The 26784-nt window shown below is 36.9% G+C and overlaps 1 protein-coding gene across 2 annotated transcripts in view; it reads left to right on the plus strand.

Annotated features, from left to right (window-relative positions):
- Positions 1 to 3461: 3461 nt before the first annotated feature.
- Positions 3462 to 26784, plus strand: part of ABH1 (ARM repeat superfamily protein) — a 56553-nt gene continuing 33230 nt past the window's right edge. Inside the window, exons 1-8 of one of the 2 annotated variants that reach the window (XM_088977111.1) lie at positions 3465 to 3645; positions 3792 to 3893; positions 4060 to 4119; positions 5775 to 5831; positions 6725 to 6796; positions 7096 to 7158; positions 18375 to 18551; positions 25251 to 25382. In XM_088977111.1, the coding sequence (XP_088833237.1) occupies positions 3810 to 3893; positions 4060 to 4119; positions 5775 to 5831; positions 6725 to 6796; positions 7096 to 7158; positions 18375 to 18551; positions 25251 to 25382 (645 nt within the window). In that variant the 5' untranslated portion in view covers positions 3465 to 3645; positions 3792 to 3809. Of the gene's footprint in view, positions 3894 to 4059; positions 4120 to 5774; positions 5832 to 6724; positions 6797 to 7095; positions 7159 to 18374; positions 18552 to 25250; positions 25383 to 26784 lie in introns of both variants that reach the window. The other variant, XM_088977110.1, reaches the window with a different exon arrangement.

Below are 26784 nucleotides of genomic sequence, written 5' to 3' on the forward strand. Positions count from 1 at the left end.
TTAAATTATAAATATTTTTATTAATAAATACAATTAATAAAATTAGTAATTACTGTTATATTAAAAATAATTAAAAATGTTATTAAAAGTATTCTTATTGATTATTTAATAAAATATTATAATTACTATTATTGATAAATACTGCTAATTTAATTTAATTTTGGTAATTATTAATTTAATGAATATTGTTAATAAATCATATTCATAAATTTAATATTTATTTTATATTAAAAATAACTAAATAATATTATTAAAACTATCATTAATGATTATTTAATTAAATAGTATATTACTTACTACGGTTCGACCGTCTAGTTCGAACGGATGGCCCGTTCTGACAACAAAAATTACAAGCAAAAAATTATGGAACCATTCTAGCCATTGGTTTTTGGGTCGACGGTTCGATCGTCCGATTTGAACGAACAACACATTTTGACAACGACGAAAATTATAGGCAAAAAATTGAGTGTGAGAGATCCATTAAACAGTACCATATGTGTTATGTTATTTGAGCGTGTGACTCATATGACCTGAAAATGGAACCATTCTGGCCATTGGTTTTCGGGTTGACAATTCGACCGTCTGGTTTTAATGGATGGCCCGTTCTAACAACAAAAATTAAAAAAATAAAAAAAACAGCCCAAAACCATTAAATGGGTTAATGGGTTAACAATTTGACCATTTGGGTCAATGGGTTGTTGACTAATTGAACAATTTTTGTCTAGGGACCAGGATTGGGGTAAAACGAATTGGTTGCCTGGACGGTACCCAATTTGAAAAAAAAATGGACAACCCGTTCTGACAAAAGAAATTACAAGAAAAAAATTGAGTGTCTAAGGTCCATTAAGCAGTACCATATGTGTTATGTCATTCGAGCGTGTGACTCATACGACCTGAAGACGGAACCGTTCCAGTTTTCGGGTCGATGGTTCGACTGTTCGATTCGAAAGGATGGCCTGTTTTGACAACAAAAATAAAAAAAAAAATGACCAAAAACCATTAGACGGGTCAATGGGTTATTGATCAATTCAACGATTTTTTTCTAGGGGCCGAGATTATGATAAAGCCGAACCGATTGCTTGGATGGTTCCAAATGAAATAAAAAATTAAAAAAAGGCCAAAAACCATTGAATAGGTCGATGGTTCAACCACTTGAGTCAATGGATCATTGACTGATTCAATAGTTTTTGGCCAAAGACCGGGTCAACGGTTCCTTTCCAGCCCCTGTGAAGCAGGGTCGCTCCGCTAATATCTATTTATTTAAATAACAACTTAAAGCTTAAATTTTGATAATATAACCTTAATAGAAATGATAATGAAATACTAAATAGTTTTTCTTGTAAAAATATTAAATTAGTTAAATGCTAATACTTAAATTTTTTAATTAATATTATCTATATATTATATTTGAAATTCACCACTTCAAATATAAAACGCTATAGAAATTATAAAAAATTAAGAAAACCTTATCTTATATATATATATATATATATATATATATATATATATATATATATATATATATATATATATAAATGGGTGCTCTTTGCATCCAGGAAATGGAATTTACTCGTGCAAGTAGATCCCACATGCGATCACCTATTTCCTATAGATAATAATAATCTTAATTACTGTAATAATAATTATTGATTATTACATTAATTTAATAATTATAATTAATAATTACTGTTATATTATTTTAATAGCTAGATATTTACATCAATTTTACTTTAAATTAAAATTATAAATATTGTTATTAAAAAATACTATTAATAAATTTAGTAATCCAGTTTTAATAATTACTGATTATTATAATAGTTTAATAAAAATATAATTAGTGATTATAATTAATATTTCTATTTTTATAGATATTGTTAATACAAAGATATTTACTTTACTTTTACTTTAAATTAAAATTATAAATACTATTAATAAATTTAGTAATTATTGTTATATTAAAAATAATTAAAGATGTTAGTAAAAGTATTGTTATTGATTGTTTAATAAAATATTATAATTACTGATAAATATTGTTAATTTAATTTAATTTTGGTAATTATTAATTTAATGAATATTGTTAATAAATCATATTCATAAATTTTATAACTAATGTTATATTAAAGATAACTAAATAATATTATTAAAACTATAATTAATGATTATTTAATTAAATAGTATAATTACTTACTATTATTGATAAATGTTGTTAATAACATTTTGACAACTGACAGCTCCACCGTCCGATTCAAACGGATGTCCCATTTTGACAATAAAAGTTACAAGCAAAAAATTACGAAACCATTATGGCCACCGATTTTTGGGTCAACGGTTCGAATTGACAGTTTTTTCTGACAACAAAAATTATAGGAAAAAAAAATGAGTTTGTGAGGTCCATTAAGTAGTATCATATGTGTTATGTCATTCGAACGTGTGACTCATATAACCTGAAAACAAAATCGTTATGGCCATTGGTTTTCAGGTCAACGGTTCGACTGTTCAGTTCAAATGGATGGCCCATTCTGACAATAAAAATTAAAAAGATAAAAAAAAAACCAAAAACCATTGAACGGGTCAACAGTTCGACTACTAGGTCAATGGGTCGTTGATCGATTCAATGATTTTTGGCTAGGGACCGAGATTAAGATAAAACAAAACCAGTTGCCGAGATGGTTATTGATTAAAAAATAAAAAAGGCCAAAAACCACTGAACGGGTCAACGGGTCAATGGTTTGACTATTCAGGTCAATGGGTCATTAACCGATTCAACGATTTTTGGCCAAAGACCGAGTCAACAGGTTGATGATTCCATTCCAGCCCCCGCAAAGCAGGGCCCCTCCACTACTATATATATTTAATAGAATAATTGACTCATGAACGACACTAATTGCTATTTGCTAGACATAAGTTAGGGTCATATTGTGGACCAATAACTTGAAAATGGGCAATCGGGCAGGACCGATCCATTGATAGCCCTAGTTCCAGGACTTAACTTAGTTAGGGGTGCAATTTGGGCGGGCTCAACCCCAACCCAAACTGACCGAATCTGGAATTTTACACGGGCTAAGTTTGGATTTTCGGTCCTTGGGCTGGGCTCGAGCCTAGCCCTTAGGTATTTCGAACCTGGCTTGAACCCGACCTAATTATATATATTTATACATTTGTATGTATATATACAAATGTTAGATACATATTTAGGTATATATACATACATCAATATTTGTATATATATATATATATAATTTTAGAGTAGGTTTATTTACCAATTCGAACCCGACCCGAATGCGTCAAATTACAGATGTACTGGACTCGAGTTGCAAAAATCGGACTTGGCCTCGGGAAAATTTAGGACTGGGCCTGGATTGCCCGACCCGCCCGACTTGCACCCTAAACTTAGGGTTGTGCAGTTGTGCTCCGGAGTCCGGACCAATAACTTGAAAATGGGAAACTAACGGGTTCGAATCGGCGACTCCGCTACCGCTACGAGGAAACAGTAGATGAAAACGAAATTAAAATTAGCCCTTGCAAAACCATAGCTCACTCGCTTCTCCCCTGCTCTCTCTCCGTCTCTTCCTTCTGAAGCGAGCGGCAAAAAAGTTCCCCCCAAAACCTGAAGATAGAAGCCCCTTGTTTTCCCGTTAACTTTGTGTTCGTGTTTATTTGTTTAGTTTGAAGTTTCAGCAGAAACCCCCCTGATTCTCCCTTCGTTCCTGCTTTTGATTCTGGTCGTTTTCGTTGTTAATTTATTAATTTTATTTATATATATATATATATATATATATATTTTTTTGTAGTTTTAGGTTTTAGGAAGAATGAGTAGCTGGCGGACTCTTTTGCTGAGGATCGGCGATAAATGCCCCGAATACGGCGGAAACTCTGATTTCAAAGAACACATTGTTAGTACATCTCTGCATTTTCTTCATTGTAGTTGTTAACGTTTATTCTCCAGTTGATTTTCAGTTTAGTTCTTTTTTGCTCCTGTAAACCCTTGTTCTTTGGAGTTGAACAATCAAAGTACTCTCTCTCTCTCTCTCTCTCTCTCTAATTCCTTCGGCACTGCAGGAAACATGCTACGGCGTACTGTGGCGCGAGTTGGAGAACTCTGGAGACGATATTTTGGACGTAAGTATACTTTTCACCTCTCTTTAGTACTCTAATATTGCACTGACATGCCTTAGAAATTAAGTCATCTGTGTTATGGTGTGAGTTAAAGATGAATGACATGAAATGAGCTCACCAATGAATTGTAATGCAAAGAAATTAACTTATTTCAAGTATATATTAATGCAAAGAAATTAACTTATTTCAAGTATATATTAGCTTTCATTATAGAACAGAAATAATGTCTCCCCAAGATTTCAAGGGACAAACCATTTTACTTATTATTTGTATGTGATTATTGGTCTACACATAGATGTTAAAACATTGTCATAATCTTATTTTTTTTGTTTGAATCCTACAATTTGATTCATAAATCTTATGATTTTTGTTTGAATCCTACAATTGGACTCACAAATCTTACAATTTATACGATTCCAACGATTCAAATAAATTCAATTAAGAATTAGTCCTCTACTTTGACTTTTTTGTTTATATTTATGTTAGGAATCATAATTTGGTTTGATTTAACTCTCTCTACAATTTAGATTGCAATTTTCAAAAAATTACTAAAGGCATCATTTAGGCAACAAAGTACCTTTTGTGGGGTACCTCACCTGAACACCATGACTTGTACCAAAAAGGCGCCCCCCTAGGTGGCAAAATAACAAGGTGGGTGCATCATTGTAATATCATTGATATGGTTGCATTTGATTAGTGTTTGTTCTAATATTTCCTAACTTCCTATGGTATATCCTATATATTACTTATACTTTGGTTTAGGGTTTTACAAATAAAACATGATAAGATTTGAGGGTATCACTACGAGAGAAAGCATATTACTTATACTTTGTTTTAGAAGAGTTTTTTTTTCCTCCAATTACCCTGTCTCTCTCTCATGGACACACACACATAAGTTAAGCAAAAGAGGGGCTTCACTCCCTGTTCTTTTCTTCCTTTCTGTTACTGTCATAAACCTTTTGGTTGCTAACAATATTTTTACTTGCAAGTCTTCTATTAAATACTAATTACATTATGATATTATATTTCGAAGATAATAGATTTAAAATTCTATATTCTATTTTAGATAATGATGATTACCATGTATTGAGATGAAATTCAATTTTGTCCCTCCGCAGACCCTGCATTGGTGGGAGCCTCGTCAAATGGTCTCCCTTTAGTTTTTTCTTTGTCAAACTCTATTGTCTTGGTACTTAATAAAGATTTGTTAAATTCATTAAGTAAATAAGTACCTAGGCACTAAATAAGTTATAATATTGTTTTTTTTTTCTCTGTCAAACTCGTTGCCTACATACTTAACCAAGAAAAAAGAAAAAAAATTCCATTGTATATGTGCTCACCTAGGTGATTAGGCAGTCTATTATTGCCTAGATGCCTTGACAACTGTGGATTGACAAACTTGGTTGTTCAGTTGTAATGAAAAAAATATCACCTCTTGTGATTTCCAAGTACCTTTTAAGTAGATTGTAAATGTAAACAAATAACAGTTGAAGAGCTTGTAGAACTTGATTCCATTTAGTATTATTATATACTAACTGTTGCTAGTAGTTTTTATTCATTGAACCAAAAGTCATAAATCATAATGCATTATACTAGATCCTGTTCCATTGGAACTTGTACATTGTGAAGCAACTTATTTTGTTCATTGCATTCTGCAGTTTCTTCTCCAGTGTGCTGAACAATTGCCTCATAAGATTCCTCTGTATGGGACACTGGTAAAGTAAATCTATATCCTTTATCCTTTTCCTTTTTGGCCCTTTAAACATGTATACATATATTGTCAGTGCTGGTTTCATGACTGTTTGTCTTGAGAAACTCCATACTGATCCTTTAAGGATGAATAGGGGGTGTGTTTAGAGATGTGGAAGGAAAAATCCTAGCTCTGTATTCTGGCCCAATAGGTGTGGAGAACTCGCTTAGAGCTGAAGTTTTGGCTCTCCTCCAGGGGCTCAGATGGGCCAAGCAATTGGGTTACTAACAGTTGGAAGTGGAGGGGGATTCAAAATTAGTAGGATGGCTGCAATCAAACAGTTTGGGAACGTGGTCCCTTAGACAACAGGTAAGGGAATCATTGAGCCTCACAAGGGAGCTGGATGCAAAAGTGTATTGGTCTAGGAGGTCAGCAAATGCTTTATCTGACTACCTAGCAAAGCAGGGGGTGAATTGGGAGTTTTTGTTTTGTGCAGTGTTGTAAGATTTTTGTTGTTCAGGGGTCACCTTTTACTTTGGAAGGTGATAGTTGTTTCTTTTGGTTTTATCTAATGAAAGTTACCGTTTTTTATAAAAAAAAAGTGTATGGGCTTGATTGAACAGTTATTGTAATAGGTGGTCCTTTACATTTTTCTGCTGCTAGTCCATCAATGTGGATTTTTCTCAATTGATTTGAGATTAATTAGAGTTATGACAGCTGTTATATATGTAAATTTATAGAATATATTGCATGCTTAAACATTAATGCTTATTTAATCAGTTATTTTATGCATTCGTATAGATGCAAGAATTTTACTTGGCTGTTGTCTGATTATTACTAAGTTACCTTTTGAAGTTGATCAGCAACTATTAGAAGTTGGTTGAATGGATGATAATGCAATCTATCTCATCCTTGCAGGTTGGTTTGTTGAATCTGGAAAATGAGGACTTTGCTAAAAGAGTAGTGGAGACTACTCATACTAATTTGCAGGTATAGAACTGTGAATGTACTAGTTCTTTCTTTTAACTTGTAAAGTTATCATACCGAAGCTTGGTAATTTGTGTTCCTGAGTTTTATGTTTGTTGAATTATGTTTAATTACTAAAAATCAGTTTGAAGCCTTGAACATTAATTTGAAGCTTATTGCTTCTTTTGAAGCATCTTACTTTATCAGTCCCAAAGAAATTCACTTAATCATGTGGTTTAAATGCTTTTTGGTGTTAGGCCACCATTTGAAATAGGTTTCCTTTCTGTTGAACTTATGGTTGCATGCATATTTTAAAATTTCAGGATGCATTAGATTCTGGAAATTGTGATAGGATTCGTATTTTGATGCGGTTCCTGACAGTACTGGTATGTATGAGCTCTGCTTTACAGCTTGGTTTTTTCAGTACTGGCAAATTCATAAAGGAGTTTTACTAGCTATTGGATCACATTGTAATTTACAATTATGGATACATTCATTGTTTAATCAATAACTGAATTTCATTAAATTAAGAAAAATGATAAAGGTGCACAAGCAAGGGAGAGATGAATTCTCTTAGCTCTCCCTTAAGCAATACAAATTACATCAAAGCCCAAAACAGTTGATTCCTTCCCATCCCTTGTTTAGCCAATGTGTCAGCAAAGTGAGTGGCCTCTCTTTTAACCCACTGAAAAGCGACCTCTATATCTTGTAACAACCACCTGATTCTCCTTCTCTCATGGATGTAATTCTACCAGGACCACCACCCATCATCCTCTTCCTTTTGCTTCCAATTAATATCTAATTTTGAATCCCCTTTCAATTACCAACTTGCATATTTGCATCTCCTTTGCTTTTTTCATCATTCTTGAGAACTCCTCCGATGCCTGAAGGACCCAGATTACCTTCAATGCTGCCATCAAAGTTCAGTTTTGCAGATCCTATCTCAGTAGGGGACCACATAGGCCTGATAACCTCCTTAATAGGAGCCGAGTCATTACTTCTTTCCACTTTCTTACCACATCACCCACTGAAATGTCCTCCAAGAGTTTCAAAGTCTTTACCCAATGACCCCATTCTAATAGATATGAGTCATATGACTTCAAATAAGGCTTCCCTGCTTCTTTCTTTATTTGAGAAGATTCTTTGATTTCTTTCTTTCCAAATTGTCCAGCATACAGCTGCCTTGGTACACCTCTACAGAGTCCTACGGTCCTACCCGTCTTCTTAGGCCAGCCAAAGAAGGTAGAGGTAAATAGGCCTTGTATACTAGGTGGGGGATTCCACCTGCACCCACACAATGAAGTAAACCATTCCCAAATTGAAGAGGAAAGGCAGGGGATTAATAAGTGATAGCAAGATTCACCATTGGCTTACAGAGGTGACACTAGTTGGGGGAAAGGTACCAATTAGGTCTTTTTCTTTGTACAATATCATGGGTGCTGGTTCTTTCTAGAAAAATCTCCTAGTAAAACCCCCAATCCTAGGTGGAATGGGTGAACTCCAAATCTCTTTTATAGGGAAAGGCAAACCAACACTATCTCTGACTGTACTAGAGACAAGGAGGTACATGTAAGGAGGCTAGAGGAGGAGAGGGTCCAGATTTGACTATCCTTTTGGATGGATCAAGAACCACCCTATCAAGACCTTGGAGTAAATGTGAGGTACATTCTATTTCAGATTCACTGAAGCCTCTTCTAAAACCCAAATCTCAATCAAAACCTGGTCTTGAGTTAGAGAAAACCACAAAAGAAGTAATGGCTCCATATGGCTGGAGATGGCATGCCCCAAAGGCAACCCCAGATAATTCATTGACCATTGTTGAAACCACACAACTCAAAATTTCTGCTCCCTCTAGTATTTCCTCCTTATTCAGCCCACAAAACAACTTTTGTCAAAATTAGGGTTGCTCGGTTTGTTACCGAACCATGGCCTATTTTTGAAGCTAGATCAGTATTACCAGTTTCTGGAAAACCAGTAACCGAAACTGAACCGAAGATGATAAGTTAATCGAGTGACCGGTTTGGTTCGGTTTTTATATTTATAGTATATATTATAAAAATATATAAATATATAATAAAAACTAGAAATATATATAAAATATTATATTTTAAATAATAAATAATATATTATATATTTATATATAATATATATTTATTAATTTATAATATAAATATAAAGTATATATAAAAAATATATTTAATATACATATACATATAATATATAGAAATATATGTATACCAGTCAGTTGGTTAACCTTTGGTTTTCTATATTAGTTAACCAAAACCGAATAACCTGGTTGGTTAACTGGAATTTTATGTCCGTTTTTTCGGTTTTTCTTGCTCACCCCTAGTCAAAATTGATTTCGAAATTAGAGATGTGCTCAAAAGTTTGCACCACCAACTTTAGATTGCTCACCCAGTTAGGATTACCTCCTTCACAAAAAAGAATTGTGTCATCAAAAAATTGTAGATGGAAAATTGGCACTTCATGTTTGCTCACTCTCCAATCCCTAATCAAATTCCTAGAGTCTGCTCTTGAAATTAATCTTCCGAGAACATCTGTGATTAAAGGGAAGAGAAAAGGGGAAGGGGGTCCCCTTGTCTAATGCCTCTCAATGCTGGAAAGTGGTCCACTTAGTTCCATTCACCAAATTGAATAATGGCATGCCCTAACACACCCCATAATCCATTTTCACCATTTATCTCCAAACCCAAAATTCTTCATGGCCTCCAGTGAGAAACCCCAATCAACCAAGTCATATGCTTTTACCAGATCCAGCTTGCAAACAAAACCCTTACAAACCGTTTCATCTCTTCAAACACTCTCATTTGCAAAAAATTTGGTCAATGACTTTATAAGACTCTTGATTAAACTGATTGGCTGAAACTCACTAAGGTGCAAAGCATCCTCTTTTTTTGGAATTATAGCAATGAAGGTAGAATTAATCCTTAGATTAACCACCCCCTCTCAAAAAATTCCAGAAACGCCTTTTGAATATCGTTTTTCAAAATCTCCCAATAGTCTTGGTAAAAGGCCATTGTGAAGCCATCATGGCCAGGAAACCTTAGATCTATCCATTGAGAAGATATAATCTTTTATACTTATCAAAAAAGATAACTTCTTTTATTTCTTCTAATAACCCTAGTAAAGGTCTGTAAACTTTTGGTTGTGAAGGGTAACAGTGTGACTATATTGATGATGGATTTGGGTGCTTAACATTTTCCTGTTAAGCCAATAATTATGGGGTGTGATTTAGGTTTCCCTTGGAATTGGAGAAGAGAAGTGAAGATTGAAGCCAAGAGTTTTTGCTTTGAAAAAGGTAGATACAAGGGTAAGGAAACTGTTAAAGATCAGAGATGGAAAAAGGAGCCATCATTTTCATGTTTGAGGAAGTGATTGTATGGCTGAAGGGTTTTTATGGATGGGACGATTCTCTCTGTTAAAAAATTGAGCTGGAAGAGTGAAGTAACTGCAGCTGGGAAGAGCTTTGAAGCTGAGATGAGAAGAAACACGTTACCACTTCATCCTTTCCTTTCCCAGTTAAGGAAGTTTGGTGCTTTCCCATTCCCCCAAAAACCAGTGCTTTCTGTTGGGAAGTGTTTCATGGCTGTATTAATACTTGTGACTTGCTTTAAAGAAAAAGACCAACTTGGTGCTTATCTCCCAGCTGGTGCGTTCTGTGCAAGTTAAGTGGTGAGACTGCCTTTCATCTCCTAATCTCTTGCCCTCTTGTTAGCTTTATTTGGAATTGGTTTTCTTCCCTCTTTAGATGCATTTGGTCTCCTCCTGATAAGGTTGGAAGGATTGATTAGCCCTTCTGTTTTTAGCTTGTACTAAAAGGAGTTGCAGGATCTTGGGTAGATGTACGAGAGTAGCGGTATTATGGACAGTTTGGGAGGAAAGAAATTCAAGAATGTTTGAAGAAAGAGAAAGGAGCAAGGAAGCCTTGGTAGAAATCATAACCTTAAGAGTGGCACAATGGGCAAAAAGTTTGAAACTGTTTTTAGACTTTTAAGGTTGAAGACTTCTTCAAGGCCTGGGCTGTTATTGTTGCTTCATCTTCTAGAAGACAAAAACCTGCTGAGATGTGGTCACCCCCATTATGTGGCTGGAAGAAACTGAATTTTGATGGGAGTTGTTTGGGTAACTTGGCCCCGTCAGGCATAGGGGGTAATTAGGGATGAGGAAGGGAACATTATAGCCTTAATACTGCAGCTGCTGAACAGGGTGATGTGGCAAGACCACAAGAGCAGAACTGTTAGCTGCAGTATATGGGATCAAGAACGCAAAGGAGTTGGGCATTGATAGTTTAGTCGTTGAGGGTGATTTGAGAACTGTTGTGAAATGGCTGCAGAAAGGGGAGGGGTGACATGGCACCTGAGGAATATTTCAGATGATTTAAATGGTGTTATCAAAGGACATGGCAATCAGAGTTAAGTGGGTGAGAAGAACTGCCAACAGCTTGGCAGATGGTCTAGCTAAGAAAGGGGTATGTAGAACTCAATTGTATTGGGCTCATTTGTAATATCTGAGTTGAGTTGGCTTACCTGTGTTTTTCATTTTTCACAATCTCTTGTTGTATTCATGCCTGTTTTCTATTAAGGAAATCAATTCTGTGTTGCTGATAAAAAAAGATGAGAAGTAATGCGAAGGGCTGGTTTGTGGTGATTATAGAAAGCTGTGGTGATAATAGAAAACACATGCTGTGTGTGCCAGAGGGTAGAGAGAGAGAGTAGGATGGAGAATGTTTGTAGAGGCCCTTCAGGACTCTCTGTTGAATATAAATAGAAGGCAAAGCTCATATTTTTGTGGTGGTGCAGAAATCTGTGATAACCAGAGCTACAGAGATAAATCGAAGGAAGAAGAACAAAAATTTAAAGGAGGATGGGAGAGAAATTTGATTCTGACTTCATCCAAAAGAGTCTCAAACTGGGAAAGTATCGCGGGGGCGGTTGTGAAGAGATTCAATATAAAAGGTACTGTAAACTTTAGACCTTTTGATGACTCAAAGGGCCTGCTATTTGGAGCTAGCAAAGAAGTTGTGATTCCAAGTGCTGAGATGATGGAATCTCCTGTTGGAAGGGTAAGGGTAGAGAGCTGGTTTGTGTCTTGTAATCGGAATCATATCTTAGGACGTCTTCTCGAGCTTCAGTTTGTAGGGCTCCCTTCCCTTTCAATTATTGGTATGCGAAAATTCTGGAAAAGTTGATCCAAGCCTGGGTGGAATGTTGACAGCTTTCAATATTCAAGATCTTCATGCCGCAAAAGTAAGAGTCGAGGGTTTGAAACCCGAAGAAGTCCCTAGATGCTTAGAGCTGTTCATTGATGGCCTCTGGCTTAAGGTTTTGGTGCTGCTGGAAGTTGAATTGTCCCCATGGAGGAAATGTTCTAAGGAAGAAGATTATGACATCCTTGAGGGTTGGGTTACACGTGGAGAAGAAAGTCTTAGCCAAAAGTCTTTGGCTAGTGGCTAGGTGGCAAAGGAAGACGAAGAGACTCCATGCGGGTTAGATGGAAAGGCTCTAGATAAAAATGTTATTAGCTTGAATCAATGGAAAAAGGAGAGCGGAGGTTAGGCGAAAAGTCTTATGCAGAGATTATGAGGGGCAGAGCTACTCCAATTAATCTTTTGGGACCACAAGAATTATTAAATCAGGGAAGTTTCAAATTGGGTCAACTTTTTGAGGGTGAACCAGATTCTTTTCTTCGACGAGTTAGTAACTCTAGGTCAGACGATTACCTTAGTAGTCACATGACTCAAAAGAAGAGGCCTTTGATGGGCTTGCTAAGGGGAGATATCTCCCCTTCTTCAACTCAAAGTAGGATCTCCAGTGACTCAAAGGTTGCAGTTGCATTGTTGCAAAAACTTCTCTATAAGGGCTCAAGGGTGGTGATAAGATTTGTGGCGCAAATTTTCCATCAGCTATTGCAGAAAAGGAATTTGGCCTAAAGTTCTTGTCTTGATCAAAAGGAAATGTGTTTAGTACTCAAGATGTTAATGACGATCTGCACAATGATAGGAAGGAATTTCAGTCCAGGAATAGAAAAGAAGACAAGAGGAAGTTTCTAAGGCCTAAAAATCTAGTTTGAAAAGAAATGAAGCGATAAGGAGTGTCTCGTTCAAGATTAGAAAAAGAGAGGAATTGGGTGATCGCTAGGATAATGATACGACAACTTCAGGATAATGATGTTGACAAAGTTTCAGGATAATGATACGACAAAATAGTTGATAGAGAGATCACAATTGGGAAAAACTTGGGCCTATTTTTCTGGGGTGGTGAGGAAATTGTTAGGAGGGCTTTTGAAGAATTTGAAAGAAAAAAAGAGGAAGAGAAAATGAAGAACAAAGCACATTTGAAAGGGAGCAAGGATTGGGACGATGAGTTTTCAAGCCAAGAGGATGTGCTCATAGATGAAGATTAATGTGGGCATTTGGAAGGCTTCTTTCTTTTGTTTAGAGATGGGTCGTGGTCGTTGTTTAAATGGGGGTTTGTATTGGGTCTGTCCTGGGATCTTTTTTTTTCGGAGTTGTTTGGGTATTTTTATGTTTACAAGGTGTGGTGGTCTACGGCCTTTTTGGGTTTCTTGAGGGTGTTTTTTGCTTTTGGTGATTTCTTATCACCTTTTGCTGTATTTTCTCTTTTATTTGATTGAACTTTTCCTTTTGTTCTTAAAAAAAAGCCCTTTCCATCCACCTAGATTCCTAAATAACCTAGACCATTTTGGGCCCTCAAGCCACAATCTATCATTTAAGGGCTTCCTAAAAATGGGTTTAAAATCATCCAAAAAATCTCGAGCGATATCACTTCGTTGATAGATTGTGGTCCCATTCACCTCTAATTTGGACACAAAAATTCTTCCTTCTTCCATTATCCATCACATGAAAGAATTTAATATTCCTATCCATGGTTTTCAAAACTAGACTGGACCGGGCAGCCAGACCGGAAAAACCGGGAACCGGTTAGGTGACCAGTTCTGTTTTTCACCAAAGCCAGATTTTTGCCAAAAAAATGTTGATTTGGTCAACAGATCGCTGACATGGACGGTTGAATTGTACGAACCGTTCAATGGTTTGATCGTTTTTTAATTTTTTAATTTTTTATCAGAGCGGGCTGATTGTTCTGTTCGAACGATTGGACCGTTTGACCTGGGAACCGGACCCCTGATCGGTTTTTAATCTGGGTCGGTTTTAAAAACCTTGTTCCTATCACCCTTCTTTAGCCAAGTGCTCCTAGATTTCTGTCTCCTGCTTATCTCTTCCTTGAGCAATAAATCCTCCAAATTCTTCTTGGGTTTCCATCTTTCTTCCTTCTCCTTCCTTAAAGGACGACACTTCTTTTGAGTCCAATTCCTCGATCTTACTTATTAACTCTTGCTTAATATCTTTCAATCTTCCAAAATTCTGGACATTCCATTCTTTAATCTTTAACTTTAATTCCTTCTACTTCCAATGGAATCTCATCCCCTCCCATTTCACCCTTGGATTGTTCCCTTCCCACCAATCCTTGGCGTTATCAGTAAAGCTATTGGCACAAAGCCATATATTCTCGAATCTGAATGGAGTTGGACCTCTGCCACCCAACTTATCCTTAAGAGAACAAAACCGGCCAATGGTCCAATGCTACTTGTGGAAGGGCTTTAGACACTAGGTTTCCCCAATGTTCTTCTCAGTCCACTGAAAACAAGAATCTGTTCAACCTGGAACAAATTGGGTTGGCTTTTTTTTTTTTTTTTATCATCAAAGGAAACTTTTATTTGAAATTAGATTTAAAAAGTTTTACAACTTTGTGTATGGGACTAGAAGTCCCACACTATTACATGTTTCTGTCCCTTTTACAATGCCAGCCCAAAACAATTGTTGCCTCAAAGACCCTTGTTTAGCAAGATAATCAGCTTGCCCATTTGCACTCCTAACCCTTTTGAATTCTGCCTCTACCTCCCTTGCAACCTTTTCCACTTCCCTTATCACTTGTTTGAAATTCCACGGAGTAGTTCTATTGTTGTTAGCCCAAGGGATGATCACCTTGGAATCCCCTTCAACCTCAATATGCCTCATTCCTAGTTGCTTGGCTATCTTCAATCCTTGTAGAAATGCCATTACCTCAGCTTTTAGAGAGTTGCCCATGCCAATAGGCCCAGAGAGTAATGCTAATATTCTCCTTTCAGAATTTCTGATTACTCCCCTGATACCTGACAATCCCGGATTTCCAAGTGAACTTCCATCAAAATTCAGTTTAATTCTGTTACCATCTGGAGGTTTCCATTCCGTCCTTTCTCTCTCTTTCGCTCTTGAAGATTGTGATACTTCTGTCCAGGATCTTGTAATGTCTGGCTGAGAACTCTTGGAAGATATGCAAAGAGCTTACCCAATGGGCTACATTAACTTTGATTGTGCCAATTACCTCCTCCGTGGTTCTACTCTTTTCTAACTTTGATTGGGTTGGCTTGCAAGTTAGACCAAGTGAAATTACTATATGAGAGAGGTACTCTTTGAGCTTGAAGGCATCAATAAATTGACTGAATCTTCTCATGCTTGTACTGATTCTTTGCGTAGAATTATTAGTCTCTTCCACAAACCTTATAACATTGAAGTCACCCCTTCATGATCTAGTGATTGGTATCACTAGTTTAATTGCTATGTAACAAGTCAGTGTTTGTCTGCAAAATATGTGGCATGAGGTGTCAGAGAACCTGAGTTGGATGTCAGAGTACAGGAGTATTTCTGTGCCTGCAACATTACGTGACAGAGTTTTAACCTGGAAACTCCAAAAAATTGAGATACTTGCTACTTAGTTTGCACTTTTCTTGATTAAAAGAAGGCCATTACTCAATATTGGTTCTAGTTATCTGGGGCCTTGGGAGGGTAGACTGGATACAGGCCTAACCATTGGCATGTTTTGTTTTTTCACAAGGTGGCTGCTGTCAGTTTGGACCTACATTCTCACACTTGTCAGACTGAGATTTTACCATTACACCAAGCAATGTTTCCTTTGTTTTTGATAACAAATAGATAATTTATTGAAACAAAGAAAAAAGAGAAAATACGAACTCTGGTGATAAACAATCACTGAGATCTAACTGAAGTAAAGAAGACCCTCATGCCACATCCCATCAGCACAATAACTTTGACAATAATGATCTAATAATTTTTTCTTTGATTGGTATTGATCTAATAAATTTCCAATAAAAAAAAATCTATGGCACTCCTGCTACACTAAAATTCATTGTACATATTGATCTGATATGACAACTTTATTATTTTTTGAAATGTCACCCCAACTCTGTTTTTTTTTTTTGTAAATTACTTTTACCCCTCTTGGGGTTTGAGTCAAATTATAAGACTTCCTCTTAGGTGCTACCTATTAATTTATATACCCTTTGACCATGAAACTGCAGGGAGTTTGTTAACTGAAGAGATGCACTTATGATAGAAATATGTATTTTATCAAAATGTAGGGCTGCAGCTGCAACCTGGGTAGGTTTAGGTTGAGCATTTGTTAAAATTTAAATAGGTCCAGCCTGATGGCTGGGGCCCAACGCCCAATGCACTGTAAAATCTAAGTTGGATACCCAATTTGCTCCTGTACCCAAATGTCCTTACTTTTAAAGTACATCTTTTTGATAAATGCAACCTTGTTTATAACCAATAAATACAGTTTAACCATCTCAGATTTTTATTTTTCTTGATCCTGCTTTCAGGTTTCAGCATTTAGTTCTCATGTTTATAGTATGGCAGAAAATGCCTCTTCAAGAAATAAATAAGGGTATTTTTGTTCAATGAATTTACAATAAGGTCATAGAAGGGCGAAATAGACTCTTGAAAGGTTTCAAATGTCGTATAAACATTTGAAAGGTTTCAAATGTCGTATGAAGTAATTGGTTTTGTAATTTCAGTTATAGTTCCTTATCTTTTAGGATTAGGTATCAAATGTTGTTTGATGAAGAATGTCTTATAATACTACAAACAATGAGAGAAAAACACAAGCAAAAAGAGGGCAGGCGGTTCTTGGAGCACCAACAAGTGAGTGAGGCATAACCACTTAGCTTAAAAAGGTTATGCAATTGTGCTGATGCACAAAGAGAACCGGGTGCATGGCTAGGCTCACCAGGCGCACACCTTTTTAAAGGGGCTGTGCCTGGGCACAGGCGAAACTCACACCTTGAAGTGCACCTTCGGCACACATTTTTAATCACTCAGTAAACTGAAGGGGAGGTTTTAGTATTTTACCAAAATCTCAGAAGAGGTACAAGTAATTTACCCTCTTTCTTTGCTTTCCATTCTTTTCCTTTTTATTTTACTTTTTTCCATTTTCTGATAGGTAAGGAGTACACAACTCAACTCAGCCTTAATCCCAACGGTTTGGGGTTTGCCAGGTTGGCAAATGACATAAAAACCTTATAATAAAAGCAATATGAATATGTTTCCTTTTTCTGTTAGGTAGAGAGTAATGTATTAATTTCAAAGAAAATGGAAGAATCACATATATAAAATGTACAGTTGCAGCCGTTCAGATGCATATGTCTGAAGCTGTAGAAAAGAGTGAAAGGATGCCGAATTTGATCTTTGAGTACCCTTTCTGTGAGAGCAGCTGGTTCAGTGATTCTGGTTGTTTAGTGTGGAACAAAATGCAAAATACTAAATGTATCTGTTAGCCTGTCTAAGAATTATCTGTTGAGTAACTGATGAAAAAAAGAGTTCTGTTTAGGAGCTTGATGGATGTAAAAGCCTGGATTATCAGGAAAATAAATTTATAAAATTTAGGCTGAACTTGCATAAAATGGTCCCAATAAAAAACTTGCATAAAATAATCGCCTTGTTATTTTTTACCATCTTTATTTTGACCAGTGAAGATTCAATCTGTTATTGCCACGTCCCTTTATTTATTTAGCAATGGTAGGGGTGGCACTGGGTGCCCAATTACTCAGATACCTGACATATCCTTGGATCCAAGCATATTGCCCCCCAACTTGGGTCCATAGATGATAGATTTATGACCCATAACGAATCAGGCCCAATCTTGGAATTGATTGGTGAAAGGCTGATAATCTTGAAATTTATTGGAAGGAAGAGAGCAAATCCAGTCTTTTCCTTTTATTGTTTAACTATAGGCATGTAGTAAAAAGTATATTTTAGTATTTTTATGAAAAGGAAGATTTTAGTATTATTCAATAGGATTTTGTCAATTTCCACATAGGCACATACCTGATTAGTTACTAAAATTTGGTTGGTTTAGGTGTGGAACTAGTTATGGCACACCCAGGCCTCAATCTGACCTGCAATGGAGGAATATAATAGGATCAAAGTCTGCATATACACGAACCAGGCCCAAACCTGACCTGTTGACACCCCTAGGCTTCAATGGTGAAAATTGGGCAGTAGTCTAGTGATTGTTACCTCATTTTTGGTTTTACTATCATGACGATGTGGTTGAAATGAAGTCTCTTAATAACACCCCTCTACCATCCTCCCCTTCCCCAATGAAAAATAGGAAATTGCAACAGTATATCCTTTTCCCAATAGCTAGCTATTTATTCACTTTTCCCTCTCCTTTTATTGATTCCAAAGTATATGTTGAGATGTAATGCTTGCTATATTCTATAGATGTGCAGCAAGGTCCTCCAACCAGGTTCAATAGTGGTGGTCTTTGAAACACTATTATCATCAGCTGCCACAACAATTGATGAAGAGAATGGAAATCCTTCTTGGCAAGCATGTGCTGATTTTTATATAACATGCATTTTATCATGTCTCCCTTGGGGAGGGGCGGAGTTGATTGAGGTACCACTGTTTTGATGCTTTCTTACTTCATTTTAAGCCATATGTTCTTGTTAGTCAATGTGTGATTCCATAAATGGTTGCTATTGTAACGACAATCTGTTTACTTATAAAAAATAAAGGAAGATCTCCTTTTATGTTTTAATATTTATTTTTCCATTGAAAGTTGCTTATATTTGAGGTATTGATCTTTCTTTCTTTTTTATATTGAAAGCAGCATGGCTCTTTTTTTTTAATGATTGAGACTGCATTCTGTCATACCATTTGACGTTAATTATAGTCAGAATGAGGGACATTGTCACAATAGACTTTAAATATTATTGATAACATGTAAGTTAGACTTGGTTTTCCTTAAAGTTTTCTTCTTTTTTATTTTAAATAATAATTAGCAATGTGAGTGCCTAATAGTGATCTCAAACAGTTATTTGAAGCCTCATTTTTCCCCTCCAAAAAAGAGATGATGGATCTTGTGAGGCTGTCTTGGAGCTGCTACTGATTGGTGTGTGTGGGAAGAAAGAAATGCATGCATCTTTAATGGTAAGGAAAATTAGTTAAAGTCAATCATTCATGATATCACCATGAAATTGGCAAATTGGGTCAAAGCTTTGGAGTTATTTGGCTTGTATACAGCTGTACAACTGTTGATGTTAAATTGGAAAGAGGTTGCTGAATTTGCCTCAAGTCAACATTACAAGTGGACTGGTGCACACCAAACACTTTATTTCAAACTGAATTTTGATGGCAGCTACTTGGGCAATCCAGGTGCATCAGGTATTGGAGAAGTGATTAGAAATGATTGTGAACATATTGCTTCTTTACTGTGGTCCTGTTTGTGTTGGGGCTTTGACTAATGTGGAATTGAAGGGGATTTGAAGGTCATAACAAGTTGTTTGCCATGCAATGAAGAGAGATCATGCCACCATGGAAACACAGTACAGAATCAAAGAAGCTAAAAGAGTTATAAATGATTTGGGAGCAACCAAACAGTGGATACCTAAGACTGTTAATGGTCTAGCAGATGGGTTGGCAAAACCGGTGGTTACAAGAAACACAATGCATTGGGGATTTATAGATCGGGGGGGGGGGGTTGTACTTGATGTCTGCTTACTATGGATGGTTAGTTGAGGCTGACCATTCTGACGTTTTTTTGTTTTGATGAATGAAGATAATTTTATTAAACCAGAGAATTAAGGCATTACAGGAAACCCATGGAGAGGCACGGGCTGTTACCTCTTCTCACAAAGTATTACATCAAGTTAAAACAGGAAAAAACAGAATGAAAATTACAGTGCAGTCCAAAATAAATGTTCCCTTGAAGCCCCTTGCGTAGCTAACCCATCTGCTAATGTATTTGCTGATCTTTCCACCCAAAGAGAGGTAATAGTCATGCTTCTTTTTTTTTGATCAATGATAGTCATGCTTCTTGTGAGCCAATTGACTTTCCTCAACAAGTCTTTGTATCGCCACATAGCTGAGCCTGGATCTGTCAGCCATTCCACAATAATTTTGGAGTCTCCTTCAATTGCCAAATTCTGAACTCCTAATTGTTCTGCAATCTGAATACCTTGTACAGCTGCTAAAATATCGGCTCTATTAGAGTCTCCTATCCCCACAGGGCCTGAAACCTAGGCTAAGATGTTGCTATCCTTATGTCTCAGCACCCCTCCTATCCTCGATAGACTTGGATGTCCTTGGCTGCTACCATCAAAATTCAGCTTTACCCAACCTTCAGGCGGAGGCACCCACTCTGCAGATTCCCTGTCCTTATGACTATTAGCCACCCTATCCGGTTTCTCCAAATATCATCAAAAGAAAATGTATGAAAGAAGTCCACAGTTCTCAACCAATGGGTGGCCCTAGTCAAGATACAATCCTCTATAGCCAGAATGCTTCTTTCCTTTTCTTTGAATAACCTTGCATTCCTTTCTTCCTATATTGTCCACAAGGCAAGTGCTCTAATACATCTTTTTTTTTTTTGATCAATAACACATTCATTAGCAACTTCATCAAATCAGGAAAAAGATGAATACAAAGAAGAAGACAAGCACTCTTGTCTTCCACATACAGCTTGAGCACTAAAGAAAAGATAAGGAACTGGAAACAGTAGTTTACAAATTGGCCCAAAGCATTGAGCCCCTTTCTACCCTTGTTTTGCTAATCCGTCAGCCAAGGAATGAGCCGATCTTTGAACCCACTTCATCTTCACTTCCATCTCCCTCACCAGCCACTTAAACTTTTTCCTCTCATTACTGTAATTCCATAGGCTACTGTTATCTTTATTCAGCCACCCTATTACCACCTCCGAATCCCCTTCAATTATGATTGTTTTGATATTCATCTCCTTGGCTTTCTGGATCCCTTCCATAACTGCATAAATCTCAGCTCTTAAGGGAGTCCTCCACTCCAATCAGGCCTGAGTATAATGCAGAAATGACCCCATTCTCATCCCTGAAAACACCTCCAATCCCTGACTGTCCAGGGTTCCCTCAACTACTGCCATCAAAATTCAGTTTTAAGAATCCAGCAGGTGGGGGGGGGGTCCAAGGCACACATTGCTGATTTGCTCTGTGAACAGTTTGCAATTTCTCCCCACTTCCTCAGCATATCATCCACTGTATAATCTGTAAATAGCACTATGGATTTCAGCCACTGTACAACCCTAATATGAATTGTGGCCCTCAGTTCATCAGCCCCCCTCTCGACTTCTAAAAAGATCCTGGAGTTTCTTTCTTCCCTTAGTGACCAACATACTGCAACCCTCAGTCCCCTTCACATAATCTTTCCTCTTTTCACTCTCCGCTTGAAAAAAGAAGGGGAGAATAGACTTTGCATGTTTGATGGGGGATTCCGGCTACGCCCAAAGAGAGAAAATGCCTACTCCCAAACAGACTTTGCAGAGAACACACCAATGAGGAGACAAGCAAGTATTGGGTCTCTTTTTTTGGAGCAAATCACCAGTGTTAATTCTTTCCAGATAGGCTTCCCAACAAAAACTACCAACCCTGGGAGGAATTGGTCTGCACCAAACCTCCTTAACCGGGAAAGGGGGGGGGGTAACAAGATCAGTGGACTGGCTTAAAACTTTAAATAATGAAGCACAAGAAAAGGAGCTAGTTGGGGTAGGGGTCCAAATTCTAGAGTCCTTGTTTGAGGGGTCTAAGAAGACATTATCAAGGAGATCAAGGAGGCTCGAGATATTGTCGAGGTCTAAATCCCTCACAACCCTTCTCAGACCCAGGTTCCACCCAGGCCCAAAATTGGAAGAGGAAGGGGTGATGAAAGAAGAAACTAGCTCATTCTTAAGGTCCGAAAGAGCATACAAAGAAGGAAACTGATCTTTTAAAGGTACATTCCCTACCCAAATCTGTTCCCAAAATTTTATGGAGTTACCTGAATTCAAGTCATACCGATATAAGGGGAGAAAATTGGTAGCAGATCATGAATTTGTAGGCCACACAAAAAAAGGAAGGTTCAAACAACTAATTTAAGTTTGTGGTCAGATTCCACCTACACCCAAACAAAGCAAAAATCCAACTTCAAATGGCAACAGAAAAGGAACAAGATACAAGTAAGTGGGAGCAATCCTCACGATTGGCCCTGCAAAGTACACACCAGTTAGGGGACAAACACATGAAAGGCCTTTTCTTCTGCAAGTAGTTCAAGGTATTGATCTTTCTATAAAACACCTCCCAACAGAAAATAATAATTTTAGGTGGAACAAGTCTAGACCATATCTCCTTGGTCAGAAAACCCAATTGTCTCGGGGAAGAGCAAAGGGCCTTAAAAAGGAAGCACATGTGAAGTAACCTTTTGGATGAGGGGACCATAATCTCACATCCAATCTAAGAGGGTCCAGAAAAACACTGCCAAGAAGAGACAACAGGTGTGAAACACTACTGAGTTCATCATCCCTCAAGCCTCTACGAGAACCAAAGCCCGAACTTAAGGATGAGGGTGAGGCAGGTGTTGGGAGAAAATGAGAGATAACCTTTTCCTTGTAAAGGGAAAGGGAATAGAAAGACGAGAACTGGTCCTTAAGGGCAAGGGTACCCACCCAAGTGTCTTTCCAAAATAAACAGAGTTACCAGAGTTGACATCATACTTGACAAAATTGAGAAATTGAGGGAGGACACTCTAGATTGTTTTCCACGGAGTTGATGTAGCTCGACGCGACACACCAGCATCCCATCCATTTTTCAATCTGCAATGTATACTAGCTATCACTTCATGCCACAACCTCTCCCTTTCAATGCTCACCTCCACAACCATTTTCCTAAGAGGGCTTTATTCTTGAGAACAATCCACCCTAATCTTTACCCTTACAAACTATATCCCAGTTAATTAAACGATCTTTCTTTTCCTGCCTGGCTCCCAAAGAAAATTTCTCATTAATCTCTCCAACTTCTTTGCCCCCCTAATAGGAATCCTAAAGATAGAGGAAAAAATAGACCGGTAGGTTTGATAGGGTGGCTCTCAATAAGGTCACTCTACCCCCTACCCCCTAGAGAGATGTAGTTCTTTTTCCAAGAAGCTAATCTTTTCTCAAACTTTTTCAAAATTGGGGTCCAAAAACTACTTTCCTTTGGGTTAGCCCCTAGAGGGAGACCTAGGTACTGCAAGGGCCTAGAAGAAATGGGACAATCTAAGCAATCCTCCACAGACTCAAGAACCCTCTCATTCATATTAACACCTACCACACAACTCTTATCCAGGTTTATCTTCTGATTGGAGACATTCTCAAAGTGTTGTAGCAGTGCTCTGAGATTCCTCACTTTTTGCCTATCACCCCCTTCACAAAAGAATATGATGTCATTGACAAACTGTAGGTGCGTCACCCGGACATTGTTCCTTCCTACCCTCCAACCTCTCATTGCCTCTTCCTTATCTACCTTGTCTAAGGCCTCTACAAGTTGGGATAAAAATCTTTGACCACCCCATTAACCAAGACTGAGTAATGGCAAGAGCTAATAAGCCCTTGACCCAATTGCACCATCTATCTCCAAATCCACAACACCCAAGGACCTCTAGTAAAAAGCTCCAATCCACAAGATCATATGCCTTTTCTAAATCCAGCTTACAAGCAAAACCTTGATTCCCCGACTTTCTCAGGTCTTCCACATGCTCACTTGCTATTAAGATCTGATCCATTATTTGGCTTCCTTGCATGAAAGCACCTTGTGCTTGACTAATGATGGAAGGTAGCACTACTCAAATTCTCACAGAAAGCACTTTAGCCAGGATTTTATAGATGCATGTCACCAGGCTAATCGACCTAAAATCCTTAGGATCCTTTGCATCTATCTTCTTTGGGATTAGGGCTAAGAAGGTATCATTAACTCCAGGGCTTACCTTATTCTTGTTTGCAAATTCCTGAAACACCCCAACAAGGTCTTCTCTAACCACATCTCAACAGTCCTAATAGAAAGCCATGGTGAAACCATCTGGACCAGGTACTTTGGATCCATCCATTGAAAACATCACCTGTCTGATCTCCTCTTCACTAAAATCTCTTTCTAACCAGTTTACTTGTTCTTCAGACAGCCTAGTCCAAACCAAACCTTCCATTCTGATGCTTTACTGTACTCTTTAATTTATACTAATCAATAGAATTATCACTGTTATTGATAAAAAAGTGGAAAGGAATTGTTAAGAGAATTATCCAAATAAAATTCACAATATATAATGGTTGGAGCCTATTTCATAATTTCACACCCAAGGATTGTGGTAGAAAATTATTGTCTACTAAATCAATCTATTGTATGATTTACTTATCAAAAAGGTCCATTGTGTGATCTTTGATGTTAGGGTTCTTCAATGAATTTTATGATGTTCTCTGAGTCAGAAAGTGAGAATATCCTCCTTTTGACCTCTCCTTTTGATTGCATTAGATTAGACATGTATAATTTATGGTAGGACACAGACTGCCTCCTTCAGTGTTGTATTGACTGAGGCACCGGAGTTGGAATTCAGCACATGTTGAAGGGTCTGACTCCGCAAGATGAGAAAAGATGGTAAAGTATTTTCTATTAAAATAGTTCATACTTTCTGAATTCTAACATATACCTACAGTAAATGGGCCTAAAATGTTGCCATTGTTACTAGGTAAAGTTTTATGGGGGAAATGACACCCATCTTGTAGACTAGCTGCTCATTAATGTCAAATAAGCTAGGAGAAAAGGAAATGTTACACAAAACTGTTGCTCAAGAATCCGTGGAGTTTTCTTGATAAAAACTAAAGAATCATAGAGTTTTGAATTCTAACTCATGTCTGAGATATATATGTGGTCTTCTCCTTTGAAGTTGGTTAAAATTGTTGATCTTATAATAATTCTATGTTTTTTATATTTGTTATATTACATGTGTTTGGATGTCTATTGGATGGTTAATGCAAATAGAAACATTTTGGTACTGCAATGGTGATTCACATGCATTCGTCATTCATAGATAATGGCAAATAACATAAGGCAACTGGATGCTGTTCTGATTAACCAACTTTCTTTTAAATTTTAATTTCAAGGTGAATTCTACTAATCAAATTAACTTACTCTGAGTATGTGGATTGGAATTTAAGGTTTACGACGAGTTTGGTCATATTCAGTATGTAGTGCTATTGCCCTGCTGATTTCTCTAAACTTGTGAATTGCATATCAAATGTCCTTGTGTAATTCTCCTGATTCCTGAAAAAGAGTACTTTGTATGCAGCAAGTTCCTGAGGAGATTGAGAGAGTCATGGTTGGCATAGAAGCTTATTTGAGCATCAGAAAACGCACATGTGATGTTGGGTTCTCAGTTTTTGAGCTTGACAATGAAAATCAGAATGTTCGTGATGAAAAGGTGTGGTTTGTTCCAAGTTTCTAATCTTCTTGTGGATGCCAATTTCAATTGCATGGTTTATCTTCTCAAAGTTTGGAACTTCAAATGGAATTTTACATTGGGACTTTCGGTGATATGGTTTATGCATTAAATTTCTAGTTGAATGATCTTATCAATGGGGTTATAGACATTATTTTTTGGAGATAGACATTTAAGTATATTAATTTTGATATTTCAAATATGCAATATATTAATAGGAATTCAATATTGCAACTAGATTACTTAATAAAAAAGTAACTTGGATAATAAACTAATAAGTTTATACCATTTCTACTTGAATCAGCACTTCTAGTGTAATTTTTATTTAACAATAAGCACCCAATGCTCATCAGCCACTGAATTCAAAGCTTTTTTTATGTGAAAATGTTAAGAAGGGGGAATCCCTATTATAAAAACAAAGGGGTGGAGTCCCTATCTTACTTAACAAGATTGAAGAACAAAGAAAAAAATTTGAAAATAAAATAAAGAGAGCAGAACATAAAACAATTTGTTTTACTTTAAAATATTTGAACAGAAAATAATGTACTGCAAAAAAAAAAAAAGAATGGAAAAGAAAGGTTTTAGTGCAAAAAATATTAGACTCAAAAAAGAAAACCATGGAGGCATGGCTTCCTTGTTTCATTGCAATTAGAAAAATACAGAGTAGAGAAGATGCTTACAGCTAAAATGAACTTTGGTGAAGCTCTGTAGGTAACCCAGGTCCTTCCGGAGTTGGGGTGTTTTTAGAGATGAGGAAGAGTGCTGGTCCTATTCTCGGGCCCAATTGGGGTAGGAGATTTTCTAAGGGCAGAAGTGATGGCTTACTCCAAGGCCTCAGATTAGCTAAACAATTGGTGCTGCAATAGATAGAAGTGAAAGGGGACTCCAAGTTGGTAATGGGATGGCTGCAAACGAGAAGCTTCGGTATTTGGTCATTCAGACAAATGGAATGGCCAATGCTTTAGCAAAACACAGAGTAAATAGGGAGGCTTTGTTTTGGGATTGTTTGTAAGAATGTCTATTGACAGCATAGTTGTCAAGGCGACGCCTAGGCGACAAGGCGCCCTTGGAGGCTTGCCTCGCCCAGTTGCCTAGCAGTTTTGTATACTGTCTTATAAAATACTTTTATATTGTTACTTTTTTGAGACTATAATTATAAAATAGACATTATTAAACAGAAATATTCATTTTTTGTGTTTATAAACTAATTTCTTTTTATTATTTTCTTATTTGTTAGAGTTTAATCAACACAAACATTGCTAACTGCTGTATTGAACCCTCAAGGACTTCAGAATTTGAACCAATAAGTAAGGGAAAAACTTAATGTTTTGTCTAATCAACACATTTCTTCCTCCACATCTTCTTCTTTTCCTTCCTCCACCTT

Source organism: Nelumbo lutea, chromosome 3 (assembly GCF_056320005.1).
Source record: "Nelumbo lutea isolate HS-2025 chromosome 3, American lotus-T2T, whole genome shotgun sequence".
Lineage (NCBI taxonomy): Eukaryota > Viridiplantae > Streptophyta > Magnoliopsida > Proteales > Nelumbonaceae > Nelumbo > Nelumbo lutea.